This window comes from Falco punctatus (genome assembly GCF_963210335.1).
Source record: "Falco punctatus genome assembly, chromosome: 7".
Classification (NCBI taxonomy): Eukaryota; Metazoa; Chordata; class Aves; order Falconiformes; family Falconidae; genus Falco; species Falco punctatus.
The window spans coordinates 17,191,259-17,211,673 of NC_137587.1; the positions used below are offsets into that span (position 1 = coordinate 17,191,259).

General features: G+C 40.4%; 1 protein-coding gene across 8 annotated transcripts in view; it reads right to left on the reverse strand.

Annotated features, from left to right (window-relative positions):
- The window catches only part of MEIS2 (Meis homeobox 2), a 174,645-nt gene that overhangs the window by 6,117 nt on the left and 148,113 nt on the right, over positions 1-20,415 (reverse strand). For all 8 annotated transcript variants that reach the window (XM_080394742.1, XM_080394740.1, XM_080394743.1 and 5 more), the window contains one exon: positions 446-504. In XM_080394742.1, the coding sequence (XP_080250868.1) occupies positions 446-504 (59 nt within the window). The remainder of the gene's footprint in view (positions 1-445; positions 505-20,415) is intronic.

Sequence of the window (20,415 nt, forward strand, 5' to 3'; positions counted from 1 at the left end):
GTAGCATATTGTGAATAGTCAAAGCAAATGAATGGATACAATGAGTTTTACAGCTCGCCTTCCAGAAGTGAAAGCAATGCATACACCAAGGAGTTGTGGGTAGCAAGAAAATGAGATTGTCCTGCTGATTGGATGCAGACAAGCAATGAGTAATTCAAGAGCTCACAGTCAAACAAACTGCTTGTGGCACTACTACTTGTACCCAATTACCAATTCAGAGAGAAAATAAAAAGCAGTTTCAGTAGAGTCAGGGTGGGAAATCTCCAATTAGCACCAATTAGCGAAGTTGCTTCCTACAGCGGAATTCTGGGGACATAAGAAAAAAAATAATCTCCCAGAATGCCTGGTTGGAGCATTTATTTACCAGGTGATGGGACTCCCGAAGAATAACTTGATGAGGATTTGCGCCTGTGGGACTTGAATACAGATACTACTTGGAACTTGCCTGCTCGATTTGACTGGTCAATCATAGGCTGTACTATTCTTCTTCTGGCATTAATAAACCTGCAACAGAATACAAAGAATAGAAGTCCTTTCATCAGCTTGCCTCTGTGTTTTGAGAACACCTCTGCTTTAAAACTGACGGGATTTTAGCATGGTGTGGCAACGTGTTTTGCTTCATGTTGCTTTTTAAAAGAGTATAATTTCACTTTAAAGGATTTTCCTCTAAGTGCTCAGAAATCGTAACCGGTAACACGCTTATCTTACTAGCCAGCTTAAAGCTGGATTTGCCAGAAGGCTTTGAACGAGCAAATGCGACCGAAAACTTGTGTTAAAAGACAATTGTTTCTTTAACTTCTCCGAGTGGCTTGGAACCTGGTTAAAGTTCACAGGCTGGGAGACTTTTTTTTTTTTCTGTTTCCATCCTAGGGATCCAGCTACCCTTGCAGCTGGCTATAAATGAGGACCAGGCTTTGCCACTCCATGCTTTCACAAGGTATCGTTAGGTCAGCAAAGCCATCAATTAGGCTGTCTGAAGTTTTATCACCAGCGCAGCAGCAATAAGTGCCGGCCCAGAAAGACTTCTGCTCTTCTGCAACTCCTGCAGTTGGAGCCTGTAAAGGCGGGGGTCGTTTGGAGGTCAGTGCCAGCTGGGGGCCACCTCTGCGGCCGAGCGGGGACACTCCGTGCAAGGCGACCGCCCGCCCTAAACCCAGGCACCTTTCAACTCGTTAGAAACCCCCAGTTGCAGGTACATGTGGTTAATATTAGGCCCAAAATAACCTTTTTTTTTCATCTCAAACTGGGGCGGTTGCCGCGGCTTTTGAGCACTGGTAAAGGCAGTTAGTTGGCTGCGGAGCCTGGATTTAATTTTGCTGGTAATCCAAAAATAAGTGCTTGCATATTTCTTATTAGCTTAATGCGCAGCGATCCACATCGGCACAAGCTAAGCCAAATTAATTTCCCTAAAATAATTTTAAAACTTGCCTCTTCACAGAAATTCTTTCAAAACAGGGTAATTTTCTATCACTCAGGAGCCACACTTGGTTTTTTCTCCCCTCTTTGTGTTTGAGAACACTTTGGAGCCTTCGTGCAGGTTTTGTGTGCTATTTCACAGCTCAGGCTTTCGGCTGGTGACCCTTAAGGAGTGCTAATGAAGTCGAATACTAGTGTTTAATCCTCTTCAGAAATAATAACATGCCCATCATCCAAAACAGCCTCCAAATAATTGCCATTGGGCCCGATCCAACGCCTAGTGAAGTCTTTCAGTCACTTAGCTGAAAACTAAGTTCATCTGCTCATTTAGTAAATTGCTAGCCTTTATAGAGCATCAACTCCACAAGGCCTTTTGTCGCTTCCCTCCCTCCCTCCCAACCCCTGGTTAAATTCCTCCGCAGATAATAAAAGACAGCAGCACACCTTCGATTGCATCTTCCGTAATCACAGTCGTGGAAATTTCATTAGACAGATGCATAAATGTTACAAGTAGCACTAAAGGGCTCTTTTGCATCTTTCTGTTTACATCTAAAAGACATTCTTTATTCTTTAAGAAAAGTATAATTCAGTTGTCAGAAATGTCATCCTGCCTCAGAATTAATCATGACTTCAGGTATTAAAATAAAAACTCAGACACAGTCGATGTACTTGTTTATTCCCTTCTGACTGTGGCACAGCGAAGGCATCTCCTACCCTGGCGCTGTGATTTTGAGGCACGTTTCCATCCTCAAAGACAAAGGTCCCCGATAGGACTTAATTTGCTGAGCTACTTTCCAGTAATGTTACCGCGCTGACCAAATGGAGCCTGACCTGAACCTCCTCCATCCAGCGTGCCTTTTATCAGCTAAAGTTAAGGCCAATAGAGATTAACAGGAAAGCCTGATAAGACTGTTTTCTCTCCTCCTATGAGCTTCTAATGGTGTATACAGATGGCAAGGTTTTAAAGAATGGAATGAACGCTTATTTAGGCCTGTAAAAAATCACAGACAACAGAAACACCCCCACACACGCACACACTTTCCGTCTTACTAACCCTTTTTCTTCAATCAGGCCACTCTTCAGGGAAACCAAATTGCTTTTTCGTTTTTTGTTTAAAACCCAACCACTTTTATTATTTACATCTGGTGGTCCCCTTATTTATGTCCCTCTCCACTTCCCTGCACACACACCCCGGCTCACAGGGCTGCGAAGCATTATGGGCCTTGGCTCTCAGCGGGAGAACTCGACACTGTCTTCAAACAAATAATTAAGGGGAAGGTTAAAGGTTCACCCAGAGGTCATATCTTTGGATACTCCTCAGAAAGTTTACATTAGTAAGAAATGGGTGCCCTCTGAAGTGTTCTTTCAATGGGCTCACACAACAAGGCAGAGCATTAAGAAAATTCTAAGTCCTGAAGCGTTTCAGGTGACAACTGCTTTACCTCCGTGAGCATGCAGATTGGGATACTCCACTCCAGCCTCACATAGCTGACAGCCACCACAGAGTAAGACTTTTGGGACAGGTGCTGAAAACCCAGTCTTTTCCAGCCATTCACTCCCAAAAGAGCTTGGCCTGATTTTATTCCACTGATGTGAATAAAGCCATCCTTTCACTGTGAACTCTGCATAGAGGCAATTCACCAGATGTTTTGGAAATGGAAATTAAAGCTCTAATAGTGAGTGACCAGATTTGTTTCCACACACACAAAAAAATAGTTAAAAAACTGATTTGTGCAGTAAAACTTGCAAAAAATAGCGCTTGGTTTTGATTTCTGATTTCATTATTTCTCCATTTTTCTTTTGCACGTATGCATAACTGCAGGTGCAAATGATGTCCTCTAGACCAGCAACACTTTGTCTGAAGAGAAGATACACTGTCATACACTTAGAAAGATACAGGAGCACAGAGGTTTTTAGGCATGCAGATCTTTTTGAAATTCCATCTCTATGGCTCCTCTGAAAAATCCTGTCCATATACGGCATCAGTTATACCCCCTCAATGGGTATGTCTGAAAAATTACATATGAAATTATTTATATTTGCAAAATTGCAGGTGCAAAACAGACACACATTTCAGGTGCAGCTAAAAATCAGATCCTAGTTTCATTAGCAGTAGCTACATCACTTAATGCATAGCACAATTGGTAGACAAGGGCACAGAACGCAGTGTTTGTGGATTATTATTTATTCTTTATACTGCCCCATAAATATGCAGAGTGCATAATAGAGACATAGAAACCACAGTCCCTGCCCTAGCCTTTACATTTTTTGAGGGCTTTTTTTGAATCCTTCAGGGAGCCATCTCCAGGGCCAAAGTAAAGCAAAATACAGTCTTTTGCACAGCACTTCAGTTCATGCGTTGCAGAAACACCGTGATGTTATTTTGGCACAAATGTCTTCAAAAGACTCTAAGAGACAGGTGAAAAAAGAGAACACCAATGTCACTATTTCCAGCATCATTTGGAACCCTATAAGAGAAGAATTCACAGCTCTGCCCCTGATGCTACTTCCCTGCCATGCTTATACCCTTCACCCAGGGGCCAAAGATTGGATGGCCTGAAAAGATGAGTAAAATCTATCAACACGACTTTCTTTGTTACTCTTCTGTTAATAGTACTTCATATCATTTGGATGATAGCAGCAGTTAGATGACCCAATGAAGCTCAGTCTTACTCCACCCCATGCCCCACAAGCACACGGTCCAAGAGAACTTGGGGTATGCACAGACTCCAGGCAGAGCCTGGGGCAGAGGAGAGACACCTTCTCCCTGTTTGTGAAGGGTAACTGAGACAGAAGGAGATTAAGTGACAAGGCCAAAGTCATACAAGAGATCTTTGGCAGAGCTACACACCCAACATAGATTTTCTCAGTCCTCTTTCAGCGCTCCTACAATCTGCTATCCATATGCTATCTTTCCTTTGTTCCCCCAGCTTAGCAGCCAGGCACACTGGCAGGGGACTGCAGAGAGAGCTCACATTGCCACTGTTTGTGCCTTACCTGCTGTGTAGATAAAGAGGGGTCATCAGCCTTCAGGGCTGTGAGGCAATACCTTCACAAACTCTACATTCATATGGTACTTGGTCCTCCTTCCAGAATGATAAATGAGGTGTGTAATGTTGAGAAATACATGTCATTGACATAGTACGTTTAATGAAAATCTCACTTCCAGCATTTTGCAAATGACAGATTACTCACCTCGCTTATTCAAACAATAGCCATTTGAATTAAAAGGAGGGGTTTTGCATCTTGTGTTTTTCTTTAATTGCTACCGAAAGCAGCCATATGTATTTCCTATAGCGAGAGCCTGTCTTTCTCACACAAGTAGTTCTGGTAACTTTTGTGGGGCAATTTATGCAAGCACAATGAACAAGATTTGGCTCAAAATGCACAACAAAATGGACTTTTAAAAGCAGTAATTTAATTTTTATCTGCTTCCAGCAAAAAACAGTAGAGCAGTAAAGGTATACTAGTGAATATGCAGCGTAGTCTGGTGATTTGGTAGCCCTACTCCTAATTGGTTGCTACCGTTGCTAATTAGCATGACAATATAATCTAAATATACGCATTTAATTGAATCTCTTCAAATAGAGCCTTGGTTTTCTTTGTCCAAAATGAACTGTATTCTGTATTTTATAGGAAGTCCTGTAATTAATTTTCTTTATATATTTATCATATTATATCTCAAGTCATATAAAATGATGCTAAATTCACATTTACATAATATTTTTTTTTTATAGATAACAACACAGAAAGATATTTCTGCAAAGTGCAAAAGAGATTAAGTAGCAAATAGAGATCTTTCTTAGTCTGCTTGTTCAAATCTGTTACATTAAAAAAAAAATTGTTGTTGCCACTGTCTTTTTTAGACAGTGTGTCTTTTTTAGTGGTACATGTGTTTCAAAACACTGTGACCACTCATTAACAGAATCTGAGTAAGATTAGTTCTTGAAATGAACTGTTAGTGGCTGTACTGGTTGGTAATCAGAATCAGAAATATCTCCAGCCTTATTCTACGGCTATCATGGAAAATTAACTTTAAGTATGTAGGGTCACAACATGTCTCAGGAAGATGAAGTGCATGGAAGCTTAGGAAACTACACTTCATCCCCAACTTGGGGTCTAATCTGAACTGAAGCAGAGAGTGGTATTTAACTCCAGTCACTTGTCGATGTGTCTAGTATCTTCTGTGAGATGAACTGGTGCAAAACTGAATCACTCCCCTGCAGCAGAGGAAAGAAACTCCCTCTGAGAAACTGAGGAACAACACGGAGCCACCATGTACAACTCAAAACTTTTCAGTATCAGTCTTCAATCTCAATTTCTACTTAAAATATCCATCCAGAAAACAAGGTGTTAAAATATTGCATTTATTTAACAAACTAGCCACTGCATGTTGCAATGGGTACTCTATTATTTATGTGAAAAACAGAGAAATAAACAAATTTGTGAGACAAATTCACGATCAGTTCTCTGAAAGGATTAATGACAAGGAAAGTTTTGACTCAATTTAGATTTTAGCGCAAGAAGACACTTCTGCTCTTTTGTTTTAAAAGAACAAAGATACTGAACGAACATCATCAGAGGCTTAGTTATAGAAATGGTAAAAATAAAAGTAACAACAATAACAATAATGTAGGGTTAAAATTGTGTATTTTCTGTCATGTGAATATAAAGCCTAATTTTCAAAATTTTTAGATACCCAGAGGAAGAGCCTAGCAAGATTTTTCAAAAACCTGCCAAATGTAAATGAGAAGTTTGGCTTTTATTAAACGTAGGTAAACTGGAGCTGAGCTTGGTAAATAAATGGGGTTTAAGCACCTGCCTCAATATTTTGCTGAGTCAGACCCTAAGAATGCATTCTAAAAAATAATCCAAATGTTTTCACCTTGGATGGGAAAGTAAATCTTTGCCCAAATGGTATTTCAGTATTTGGACTATGAACATGTCAGTGTTTAGCTCAAGAGTACACACTACACTGACCCCTTGTTGCCCAAGAATGCCCTAATTTGGAAGGGAAAATAGCCAATGAAATATTATATCTAATTCACAAAAAATGTTTTCATAAGTAACCTAGAAAATTGCTTCTTTCCCAGGCTGAAAGAATTATTTCAGAAGTCTTGAGCAGATCAGAGCAGTCTGAAAGAATGCATTAGAAAAGACTAATTTGCAGAAACACTTTTATCAATATACACCCTCCCCGCCTTTCCAGCAGTCTTTGTCTATCACCCAAACTTTTATCTGAGCAAGTAAAACCTAATTATCTTAGTTTATTTAACTTCTCTCTCCAATATGTATTCTAAACTGACAGAATTAGGTTTAAGTGTCCTTCAGTATGTGTGTGTACAAAAATAGTTGAAAAAGCCCTTGTTTATGCTTCACTGAATCTATGCCGCACCTGGTTACCAACTCTTATTTGCAGCATTCCTTATAGGAAATTTAAAAAGCTGAGTTAGTCACCTGGAAATGAGCCATCTAAATAAAGCTTCCCTAAGTCATGAATATTGAGAAATGGAATCACTTACACCGTTGGTTTTGAGAGGGAGAGGGAGGGACAGGCAGGTTTATTCCCTGACAAAGCTCCACATAGTTTTGGACAGCCTTGTTAGAGAAGGGGGGTCGGGGGCTGTTTAAACTGACTTTCTTAAGCCAATTTAGACATCTCACATCTGTCAAAGGTGTGATTCAGAGGACATAAGTCAGCAGCCACGTTTGGTGAAAGCTCCAGAAGACGACAGAGAGCAACTACGCTGGGTGCCTGAGGCAGCCCGAGGCAGGCGCTAACCGTCCTGAGGACCTCTGCCGCATCTTGTATGTTTACGTTGGAGCTCCTAAACGTGCATTGCGCCACTCAGAGCTGCCAATTGTTGGAAATCATGAATTTGCCTGTCCCATAACTGTGAGGCTGTCCTAAAAAATCGGAAATTTAAACAGCGCTCTTCTTGGTGTTTACTTTGTGAGATTTTTCAGTCATTGCGCCACATTTTTAAACAGCGCTTCTCAGCCACAAAATCTAGAAACTTACATGAAAAGATTCCCATGTAACCATAGTCTCCTGGAGCCAGGACCTCGAGTTAACATGAAATAACTTGAGCCTTGCGATAAAATCATGAGAATTGGCAAGACGGGCATCTATTCACCTCAGAGAAAATCTGCCTTGTTAAACACATAACTCTTGGTTACCAGGTTACTACCTCTTGGGAGCGCGGGGCAATGCTTTGGCTCTGCCAAGGGAGGCCCTGGTGCCTCACAGGGCGCACCCGCACTGCAGCCCAAGCCCCGGGGAGGTGCCCTGCCTTTGCACCTGAGACGGGGGCTTCTGTTGGGACCCCTTCCCTACAATGAAGGCAGACATCCAGGAGGCCCCAGGCACAGCCAGGGTGCCCTGGTTCTCCCCATCAACCCGGAGGCCCCATGGCCACCTGGCTCCCCTGCCGGCCCCGTGCCTCGCAGCTTCCACCGGCCTCGCCACCACCCCAGGGCCGTGCAGGCCCAGCGCCAAGGCTCAAGCCAGCCTGCGCTTGGGGTCGGTGCCCGGTAACGCCGGCAAGGCAAGACCTGCCGCTCCCTGCTGCAAAACCGGGCTCGGCCCGAGCCCCAGCCTGCGGTGGCCCCAGGTGAGGCCTCCCGCTGTGCAGCAGGGCGCCATGAGGTGGGGCCAGAGCACCGCTGCCGGCCGGGGGTGCCGCTGCCCCCGGGGCGCCAGGTAGCCCTGCGGCCGCGCTGGAGCGTTCCGCGGGGCGAGCGGGGGGACTGCGCCGCGCTGGGCAGCCGGGGCGCCGCGGGGCGCCGCTGCGAAGGAGAGCGGGCGAGAGCGGGTCCGGCTGGCGGGGTGCGGGGGGCCAGGCGCCGCTGCCCCGCGCCCGCCCGGGCCGCGGGTGGACACGGCCCCGCGGAGCCCCGGGGAAGGCAGCGCAGCGCCGCGTTCCCGCCGGGCGCCTGGCGGCAGCGGCGCCTGGCAGCGCGGGCAGGCACACCTGCAGCCGCCCAGCGCCCACCGGCCCGGCTGGCTCTCTTTCCTGAGCGCCATCGGGTTATTCATAGACGGCTGTTCATCATGCACCGTAAAAATGATCTTTTAAAGATACTTGAAAGGAAGGGAGGAGACAAACAGACATCCTTAGCTATTCATACCTTCGGATAAAATGCAAAGTCAATAGACATAAGCTGTAGTATATAACCTCATCCCGTACTTGATTTATGGCAGATGGGAATCAACTAGAAACCGAATCACTTTGAAATTTTTACTACGGACATTAAAATTCCAGGTTTGTATACATACGTCTTGCGGAGATGCTAAATACAATTTTAGCTAATTTGGCATGCACTTTGATTTGCTAGCACTTAGACATCCGTGTTAAAGGTAGATAACAGATCTCCTATAAAATTTTAAGCAACTCATGCATTTAAAGATGTGTTAATTTATCATCTTAAACTCATAGGAAAAGATTTTCAAAACCGATGAGGGTCCAGCAGTCTTGAAAACACAAGCAGCTTATCCAACTTCTTACACAGGAGTTGAGGGGTCTCAGGTAACTTTCTTTTTTTTTTAAAGTGTAGTTTTCAAATAATATCACACTGAAGTATTTTTCACATCTTATTAACTGTTTCATATTATTTTTTTTTAGCCGATTCTAAATCGGCCCAAAAAGGAGAGTTGTCAACAAATTCAACATCTGTTCAACTTCCCTGATCAAATTAGTTTAAGGCACTAATTCTCCTTCTTACTTTTCAGTGGAAACTACCTAAGTAGCAACTTGCCAAAAATGCAGAAAGGTGTTTAGCAATTATGTACTGGGTATATTTGAAGAGATCAAGGTGCACTCACATGTCCTGTGCTATGGATATCTCTGATTAGCTTGTCATCTGCTCTGAAGAAGATGTAGCCCAACTCTCCTATACTATGTAACAGGCCAGCTGTTAGCTGTCTGTCAAGCACCTAAAGTGGACAAGTAGTCCAGGAGCAAAAATGTCACTCCTTTGATCTGGCAAGGAGCAGCTGCTGATTTATAGAGTAGGACTTTGTTCTTCCGTTCTATTTTACTTTCTTTCCTAAGGCAGAACCACAAAATCCAGCAGAAAAAAAAAAAAGTGCCGTTCTCTGCAACATCAACAAGCTCTGACAACTGCAACAGGGTTTTTCTTGGCCCTAACAAAGCTCTCAGGCATCTCCTTTGACGCTCACCTTTTTTTTTTTCCTTCTTCTTTTTGCAATGCGGTAGTTATTGTTTAATTCAGCTTCTGTAAATGGAATGGACTGTGGCCAGCAAGCCTGGGGCATAAACACACCTGTATGAAAGAAGCCTTATTGTAGCAACCATCTACAACCAACCTGCACATGCACTACCAGTTCGTGAGTTCAGAAGGAATGTTCCATTTTCTCTGACAGTAAATTTTGCCTTAAGATAACAATTTTTTTGTACCCACTGTCCTGTCTTGACCATGAAGCTTGTACACTTTTTCATTGTTATTAAAATGTGAAGGAAAAAAAAATATTTATTTTTCTACCTGTCAACCAGTGGACCTCAGGAAATTGGATCCAAAGAGCCCACTTTAAAAAAACCACAGCCAAAATATATTTATAGAAACACACTACTGAAAGTTTGAGAACTACTGATCCTAAAGATGCCTGTTCTGTTTCAGAGATGGTGATGCTGTTGCAGCCACCTCCAGCTTATACAGATTCTCCTAAAAAAAAACCAAAACATTTTGCAAAACAAGTACTCAGTAAGAAACAGCATTTTATGCAACTAACCAGACTGCGGCACTGCCAGCCCTGAGTCAATGCTCCATTCAGTTCTCTTAGACTCAGAAGGTGCTGAGCAGATTCTGTGAGGTGATCAGTCACTTCATGGGCTGTTAAATTCCTGCCTCACCCATTGGAATAGCAAGGGAGTTTTCCTTTCCTTTCTGATCTGTTTTCAAGTTTATTAGCTAAAAACCCAAACCTATAGGCCACAAGAAAAGGCTGCAGTATAACACTGCTGAGAGGGAGAGGAGTGTCTTGTGTGTTTATGGATGGGGAAGGGAACCACACAGCAAGCTGTGTATTTGACCCTGGTATCTGTCTATACACATGCTGTGTTCACACTTCTTTATACTGTAACTTTAAAAACAGACAAAAAGGATTACAAAAACAAAGACGGGAAGAGGTGAGGGTGGTGGGGGCGACATCATGACTACAAGATCTTTTGCATGTATGTTAGCTTGTGGAAATAAATAAGAACTATTACAGCCTGGGCCCTAAGGGAGGCAGGAAAATGATGATGTACAGGATAGTATAAAATGATATATTAAAAACCATGCTGTCAGTGGAACAATAGAATATTAAGCAAAAGTCCACAATAATTGGCAGATATTTAGCTGCAGACATCTTTCTCTGGTTGGTGGGAACTAAAGTATACGTGAGAGGAAAGAGAACTAGTCAGGCAATTAGAAGTAATGGGCATAAATATTACACTACGTATAAATACACACCCCTCTCCCATGTTATAGCTCTTATCCAGATACACCTAATCACGTCTCAGGAAGTCATACCTACATGCTGGTATCCTTTGCGTTTTGCTATTTGCACTGGTTACTGGAGATTCTGCTTATGTAAATCTTCTTTTTCTGTGTAGATGCAGAATAATGTTCATTTTTTCCCTTTAATTATTCCAGTACCGGTGGCAAGACTTTATCAGACCAGAGGGTCTTATGGCTTAGTAGCTACAGACAAGTCAACACCACAGATGCCACGAGACCGCAGCCTGCCATGCTCCACAGTGACTGAAGGTATTAGCACAAGTGTGGGACAGCTACATTATTTAAGAGTGCTAGAAAAAGGAGGCAATTATACAGATTTTCCCAGTGTCATACTAGTGAAGCTTTTACTCAGTCTCATCCCATTCTGTGTTCTATCTTTCCCACATGAATCAGGGGGAAATGCTCTAAAAGCATTTTTGAGAGTTCGTTACTGTATGAATTTGTTTCATGTATCCTTGTGTCTTTGTTCCTGTAAGCCAAACTGGTTTGGAATCATGGAATGGAAAAATTAAAGCCTCCGTAGAGCTGTTTCCTCAGCCTATCCATCCATATCCCAGGCTCCCATACTTTCTGACCAGTGCTTCATCTCCCCCAGGGCTCAGCTCTTGTTCCCCAGCCTACCTTGCTGGCTCACCAGAGATAATTGCAGTACAGCTGGCAAGTCAGCGATAAAGCTTGCTGGTGCTCCTAGATGGCCAGTTATGCTATGATTGAGAACATATATGTGAATGTTACACCATTTCTTTTCTCTCTGCTGTTTTCATACTTCTGAACAAGTTAAGGATGGAAACTGGAAAGGTTTGCACTTTCTGAAGCACCTGAAAAGTTGAGTTCCCCTGATTTCAGTACTCAGCTGGCTCATGGGCAGGGCAGAGCAGAGCACTGGAGGAGACACTGTGCTCAAGTGTGCCACGTTTCAGTTATTGTTGGCTCTCCAGGTAAGAAGGATATTAATGTATTTGTTGTTTCTTCTGTTAAAGGACAGGTAGCTGGAGAACTCTCTCTTAATGTTGTCACTGCCACTTAAATATCTCATGTGAAAATTAAATCATACCACAAAAAGAAATTTGAAACTGAGCACATGTTTCCTCAATGAAAACTGGCCAGTTCTGTAATGTGTTCCACTTCCACTATCCCATATTTTGCATACAATTGAGATATCTATTATGAAATTAAATCCAATCTATATAACCTATCTAATATTTATCTTTCTTTATGAGAGCAGTTTGGAAACTCTGTGTGTGATCTCACATAATTTTAATAACTGGTTGCTGATGGATTTCAATATTAACTCTGACTGTTCTGACTGGTAGGGTGTTGAGGCTTAATTTTCAGGAGAATTTCACTAATTGTTCCTGCACTGCGTAGGGGTGAAGGCATCTAAGAATATGTGTATAAACCTGCATTTTAGCCCACAAAACTGGTAATTGCAGGGCCATATCCAACAATGCTGATCACTTCAGCCTTGTCTAGTAAAGCACTCAGATGTGTAAGGAAAATTTTCAAAATTACCGAGTCCTACCTATTACCAAAATCATCATAGGCCCTGTAAAGCTAATCCTAATGCTCAGTGAAATTCTGAGTTACAAGGCAATATCAGCAGAGGAATGTTGATTCTAGTGTGTAAATTGTAGGTGATCTGCTCCCAAGGAAATTTCTCTCTGGTTCCATGTTCCAGAAATCACCAGAAGGTGGACTTAGATACCTAACTACATTAAAAAAAAAAAAAAAAAAAAAAAAAGGGAAAAAAAAAAGAAAAAACCCTCAACACTGAAAATGCCTGAATTATGTAGGCATGTAGTTTTCTACTTTTTAACACCCCATCCCATCATGATTTTTGCTGCTGTCTATATGCATATTCTAACAGTGAGTTACTTTCTGCTGTAATCACGCGCTATCTCTGAGTTAGAGGAAGACACTTATGTCCAGTCAGAATTCCTGAGGATCTTTTTAGTGAGACAGACATCTTAGGACAGATCTGTTCTTATAACAACACAGATAAAGATCTCTTTTCTTTATAGCTGACACCATAATTATTTGACTATTTATCTGGAAAGAAGGAGATCAAGTTTTGCCACCCTATCCTGCTTGATTTGGAACAGACTTGAGCATAGGTCCATCACATCCTAAAAGAATATCTGAATCACCCAGGCATTCAGTACAGCAAACAAAGCCCTTTCAGTTCTCATTCTGAAGATGTTCCACCTGAAGTAAGTAATTATACAGTCATAATTAATCAGCAGTTAAATCTCACACCTCTGAAGTTGGAGTCCTAACCGAGAGGCTGTACAGTCAAGCCCTTGTTCTTATTTAATTTTGTTCTACTGACTAGTCGTTACATACACAACAGAACTGGCAGTCAGAACAAAAAAGGCATGATACTGAAGGAGAGTAAAGATGGAGCATTATGTTCAATAGCCCATTGATTGGGAAACTCAACTCACTTGGAACAGTTAAGACATTGATTTAAATCAAGATGAAGAGAAGACCTGCAAACATATATCCTGTTAAACAACTGAATTTTCTAGCCAATGAGCCATTGAGTATAGCACTCCCTCTACCCCATTTGCCTCTTTTGTGTAAAGCTTGGTATGGCGATGTATGACGAGAGCTTTGGCTGCATTTGGCCCCCGGGGAGATACACTGAGGCAAGGCTGACTGTCACTCTGGAACACGTTCGTGTCTGTTTACCACCATATATGTATTTGTGTTTCTACTCCTCTGTCCTGGAGGTCCTTTCTACATAAAATAACCACGGGCAGGGCAATATCTCACTTTTTGATACTGCTAGGGTTACAGTTCCAAGTTTCTCAATTATATCCCATTCTAAGCAGTTTTGTGCATGTGTATGCTCATCAATGGAAACAAGTACATGTTTCTTTTTAGAAACTTTTTAGACATCTCAAAACCGGGAAGAAGCTAGGTGATAGTGCTGGAAAATTCAGTGATGGCTAAAGATAAAGGTTAGCTTAACTTAAAGATTGCAGTGTTTGTGCTTGAAACCCATATGCAACCCAAATGATATATATATCTGACAGATACATGTATATTCATGAGGAATTATTTTGTAAAATATGCCACAGATATTTTATTGTGGCTTAATTGATTTATAAGCCAATATTATACTTTCATAAGAAGTTCAAGCCAAATTTTAGAACATCTCTAACCAACTTTTGAAAGAAACAGAAAATTTAAGGTCAATAGAAACATTACGTAAAACAACAAAAAAAAGCCTGTAAAAACAGAAAAATATGCCTCAAATTCATAGGCAGCATCTTCAACTGAAGTAGTTCAGCATTGTGCTTGTGTGCATAAGAATTTAAAAATAAATTTGGTCTGAAATTAACCATAAATAGAATAAAAACAGTGTTTTCATTCTAATTCAGTGTCCAAACTGAAGAAAACATAAGTAGATAAATCAGTAGTTAGAAGACGGAAAGTTATTGTTTTTCACTTTGAATTATTAAAATCATCAAAGGCATATACATTCCTAAGAACAATGTACATTTTTAATGTGACTGTGCAAGGCTTGTATTATTTAATATTTTTGAAATCAAGTATGCCTTTATACATCTAAACTTGTGCCCATGTAATACAGAAAAATAAAAGCAATAAATGCAGACACCCATTCAGATGAACTAGTAAAGGAGGGCTAGTTTCCATTTCCTTTTTGTGATTCTTCCCCAGCTGTTATATTCAGTCTTTCCAATGTGACTATATTATCATCCACAAAATTTTTAGCATCATTGCAATCATAAAAGATATACTTTATATCTTTATAAATCACATGAGGCTTAGCAGACCCTAGTAATGCCACATCTGCTTTAATCCTAGTAAATTCTAGCCTAAGATGACATAGCCTGTGGTGTCTCACCTGAGTTCTCAGAGACATTTCAGGAAATGCATCAGCTCTGTGAGTCAGTAAAATAAATACAAACAAATACAGTGGTCGATAGCCAAAGAAAAATTTAGCACTTTAAATGGATTTTGACAGAAGCCTGAGTTGAAAAATCCAGTTGTATTTTATGTATGTCCTTTAACCACCAATAAATTCTGCTGAGATGAGTGGTCCAATTAGCTGCCTAATTTTGATGCCTGATATATGCGTTCACAGTAAAAAAAAAATCTGCATCTGGAGGACCGGTCTTCCTTTGGTCCAAGAAACTAGCATCTACAAAACAACAAATATGAAAACATCATCATGTGAAATTCCAGATCCTAATTTGAAACAAAAATCTCACCGTTCCAAGTACCTCATTGCTAGGACAAATCTGATGCAAAGATGTGCAGCTAAGATGGGTGCCTACACTTCATTTTCAGGTGTAATAAATACAGGTAAAAAATTAGTAAGTGAAAATTTTTGTAGGCATGTTTTGCATCCAGTCTGAAAACAACCATTTCATCCTTCTGGTGAATTTATCCCAAGTGCTACCTAGATCATGCTCTGGTTTTCCAATATAGCACACTTCTATAATAACTGGCTAAGCATGCCATACAGTATTAATCTTCCTCATGAACTCAGTCCCAAACCAGTTTCCATGGAGAGAAATTAAGAGGTATGTACAGGCAAAGGAGAAAATATATGGCTAGCCAATGATACAGAAAGGCTTTTTAGATAGGAGCTATGGTAGAGGAAAAATTTTTCAACTCAAATTGCAGAACTGAGGGGAGGGCAGCATTAGACAGAGAGCAGAGTAGAGAATATGGGGGTGGGGGGCGGCGGGAAGACATCTATGTTGAAGTAGGTTTTGGCATTGTTTTAAAATTTTGTACAATTTTGAAATTAGTCCGGAAAAAGGTGGTGGAAGGCTGCTGAAGTGCCTAAAGTAGGAGATGATTTTGATGTGTGTGAGAGAAGGAAGCATGAGCATTTGACACATTAGAGGGGGGGGTGAAGAACTGGGACTTAGAGTCCTGAGAGAAGAGGACTGCAATAGCCAAGGTGAGAAGAGATGAAGGCAGAAGCAAAAGAGACATATTGTTGAAGTGGAAAAAAGAAGAGAGGCAGACACTGGAGGTGTGAGAGAAAGAGCAACACTAGGAAATGCATGTGGATTTTAGGCTGTGGGAATAAATGTGTGAGGAGTCCTAGAGGAGCACAGAGGAGAAAAACTTTTATTTAAGAACATCTGAAAGAGTAATGTTGCTCTGGATTCACTGTCAATTTTGTTTGCCAGGTTATAAACCCATCTGTATAAAATGATACTATCTAAAATGTGAACTTCTTTAAAACAATGCTCTGTTTATTGTAATAGTTTGTTAGCCAAGCAATCTCTGCAGTAGCTGCAGCTGCGGCTTGTTCCATCTCATCAGTAATTTAAACTCTCTTACAGTCATTAGTGTGAAGCTTTTCACAGTATTTTAAAACAATAAATATACTTTCCTCCCAGTTCTTGAGTTCTGTTTTGTTTGAATGGACTATGCATCCTTTAACATCTAAATAATTTGCCCTGAGAATCATCACAGCATAGCTACGCTTTGGAACAGAAGATGCAAATATGGTTCTGATAAAACTGTGTTTATTTAAAAAGACCAAACAATGTAGCTTTGAACAGTTCATGATCATCTATAATCTTTCTCCATAGTATAGTCCAAAGATCCAAGACCTGAAATGGTGTGCATCTGTGTGAGAGGGTGGCCACTACATCTCATGAGTTGTTTAATCCTCACTATTGAGTGTGGAGCACCGAGCAGGCTTTTACTTATGGATGCTTTAAACAGTGCTTGCCTGCTCTATGACTTTCCAAAAGACCCCAGGATGAGGTTAGCACGATAAAGAGCTTGATTTCTCTAAGCAACAGTCATTCAGTCTGACAGCATGCATTCATTTACTGGAGACTAAACAAAAAATACAAAAAAAAGAAAAAACCAAAAAGACTCAACTGTTGGACTTACTGACTCCTGAAAGGCAGCTACACTGTCATTGCCACCAAGCACATACAACCTGAGCTTGATGTTGGCCTACTTAAAATTACTGTTTGTTAGGAAGTGTTGGCAAAGCAATTTATAAAATGATGGGGTAAAAGTAGGAGAAGCCCCATTAAAAGCTTTTTCTTTTTTTTAAACGAGAATGAACACAGTAGGACTCTTTGAGTTTGATCCACATTACCTTTGTACATTTGTCTTTATTAACATCTATTAACTGATTAGATTTCCCTTAGAAGTAATTGTGCATTGTTAGATAATTGTATTGTTGTGGCTTCTTATCGAGAAAAGGTGTTACATCCAAACACTTTAGATAGATAAAAGCAGATGGATGTATCTGTCTGTCCATTCATCTGTCCACTCAAGAAGCCTTTGGGTATTTTAAAGAATTTAAAGCAGTGGTGCAAGTCATTAAAAAAAAAAAGAGAGCATTTTTAAGAAGGAAAATACACTTAATTAAATAGAGGTCAAAATTATTTTATTGTCAACATCCACAATATCTGTGATACAGTGATGTTGTGTAACTGTTCCTATGGAATCCTAGTTCTCAGAACCGTAATGAGTTGCTACTAGAAAAAGCAGGAACATATTATTAGTATCCCCACAGAGTTATCTTCTAAATTATTTATACTTGCAACACTTTCACATAATGGCAGTTTTAAACTCAAGCAAACAAAGCAAACCACACAATAAAGAGAGGGGAAGAGAACTGTACAGAAACCCTTTCTGAATGCATGTAGTTAGAAAGGTGAGTCAAACAAACTAATCAGATTTTGTTTCCTGCTCAAATCCTCATGAGGTTTGCAATAGACAGCATCAAAGCTTTTTGGGGTTGTGTCACCTTGATAAAGGATTGAACAGCACTGCATCTGTTTTATCTCTCACATCTAAAATGTGAAGGAATGCAACTTTATTTGTCTGGTGCAAGTTTGCTTATTGTCTTTGAAATTCCACAGCGGACCCTGCACAAAAAGCTGAGCTATCAGAAGGGTGCAAATAACACCAGAGCCTTGTGTTACGCTTATGTTCATCCCCTAGGCTATGGCGCTAGGTTTGCACAGGAGTTGGGGGGGCAGTAGGGAGGATTGTTGTTTTTATACAAACTTAGCATTGTGAATTACTGATTCTGCTTTCTGTACTTGCTTTATGAATGCACAGTGTAATGATTAACACTTTAGGAGTCAACACTTTTCAGAAGAATTGAGATGGGATGCCTTTAAAAAAAAACCAAACCCAAGTCTGCTCAGTGCAGAGACAATTTGGGTGAAATTGAAGAGAAAATAGCTCGGAGTGAAGGCTCTAATGGTCTCCTTTGGTCTTAAACTGTTAACATTTGTGAACATATGAAGACCATCCATTAACCAGTCTATGAAGTTTCCTCTTAACCATCAAAACAAATTCCTGCTGAAATCACTGTCTTACTAACTTACTGAGCAGCTAAATTTGGTTAGTTTAAAAACAAATTTCTACCCCCCAAAAAGGAAGAAAAAACATACAGGGGTTTTTTCCCCCTGTAAAAGGAGTATGTAACTACATAGTCTCAGCTTTTGTCAGTCACAATACAAACAGGTTTTAAAAGTATCAAGTTATTCTGAGTGCCTCTTTTTCTGGGCATTTGGATTAAGGTACCCAAAAGAAACACACAATGAAAATGGTGGCCTCATTTTAAACAAAATGACCCTTACATGTACTAAAAACCTTATTTGCCTTATGCTACTTCAGATGCACACTAGCACCCTCATTGATTACTGTGGAGTTACATTAGTTTAAAATTGGAGTAACTGAGTAGTGGATCAGGTCCTATAGTCAGACATATGTTTTCCACCAGATAATGGCTACTTATATATTTATGAATTTTAAAATGCTTTTCAATTTAACTATCATTGTTACTATGTGCAGGAAGTAAAGAAGTAAATTGCAACCAAGCTTTCAGGGGTTTATTCCCTCATGAAGCACTTGTATTGCTAGTGTCAGGGGAGGGCAACAGTATAGTGCCCTCTACATAATAAATGACACTGTTGAATATTCTTAAAGTAATGTCTGTGTGTGGGTGGTTTTAGGGACAGAGCTATTATCTGTTGGGTTTTACATTCCTAAATACTATGCCATCATTTCTTTAACCCAGCTTCATGGAAAGTTTCAAGGATATTTAAAATAATTGGTGCTCAGATCTGTTTTGTCCTGATTACTCAAAGAAACAACAAGTACTCGCAGGGCAATAAACAGCTTTCAGGCAAATGCGTAACTCCGATGTCAATTGGAGTTATGTGCAGAGACTCAGAGCAGAAATAGTATATAGCTCTCCATTCCTGAACATGACAGTCATAATAAACCTTAACCTCGACATTCCCTGCTTTCCTCAACCACAGCTAAAAATGCTACACACAGTTATACCATCTAACGAACCAGACATTAAAAGGAAACCACAGATCTATACCAATAGATTATCAGGAAGAGAAGTGTGAATACATGCTCACTGTAATATCATCGTAGTTACGAAGAGGAAAGACCTAATACATCATCATCGTCATCCTTCTGCAAGAGTAGGGGATAATCTACCAATGGAGGTCCTACCAGCTACTAAAATACTAGCTTGTAAACTGGATAGTGCAAACATACAATGCAAAATCCTAGGGGACAGAAACTCAGGATCACCATGGTGAACCTGGAAACAGAACGATGGATACTTATTTTACTCTTCTTTGGTGGCAATACAAAGGAAGGACAGATTATGAATTGAAGTAGGGGTTTGGGTTTGAGTGAATTGTGTCTGCTTTCTGAATCTGACACATACTCTCTTTATTAACATTTATAAACCAATTAACTGTAGATGGTGAGTCTGATTGTGAAAAGAAGTGAGAAGGTAAGACTTGCTCTTTCAGAAGCAAGTAAGTAAAGAAAGAGTAGGAGTGAGTGGAGTTTAGAACTGACTCCTTTTCCACCCACACCTCCTTCAAGCCAGAGGAAGAACCAGCATTGAAATGGTAGCAGCCTATTGCATATAGCGGTCAGTAATGAATACATATCACTGTAATGAGCAAGGAAAAGTAGGAAACTCTGCGTTTGCTATGCCTCAGAGACATATTCCGTGCTCTTCCTACAGTTTTACTAATAATCAAGCCCTTAGTCTACCTGACGTTCAGTTTCCTATTGGCTTATGATATTAATAATTATTTCTTCCCCATCTCACCTCTCATTTTCCTTATGTTGTCATGATACATTTTCTATTGTTTATGAGAGAATTTGACAATGAAGGGCACAAAAATATCTACATAATAATATATCCATGCCTCTACACTGCACAGGATTTACCTTCCTCTGATTGAAATTCTGATGACGGCTGAGGGCCTGATTGCGCTGGCTACAATTACTAGAGTCTGGTTTACAATTTGTTCTGCAACTGTTATTCACATGTAACTTTTCAGAAGTCTTTCTAAGATTATTTTTTTTTATGTGGGATAATTAGCCCGATATTTAAGAATTCTAATCTCATATAAATGCTCAATCAAAACACGTATTTTCCTGCGAGCTAAAAATGCCTGGATTTCAATT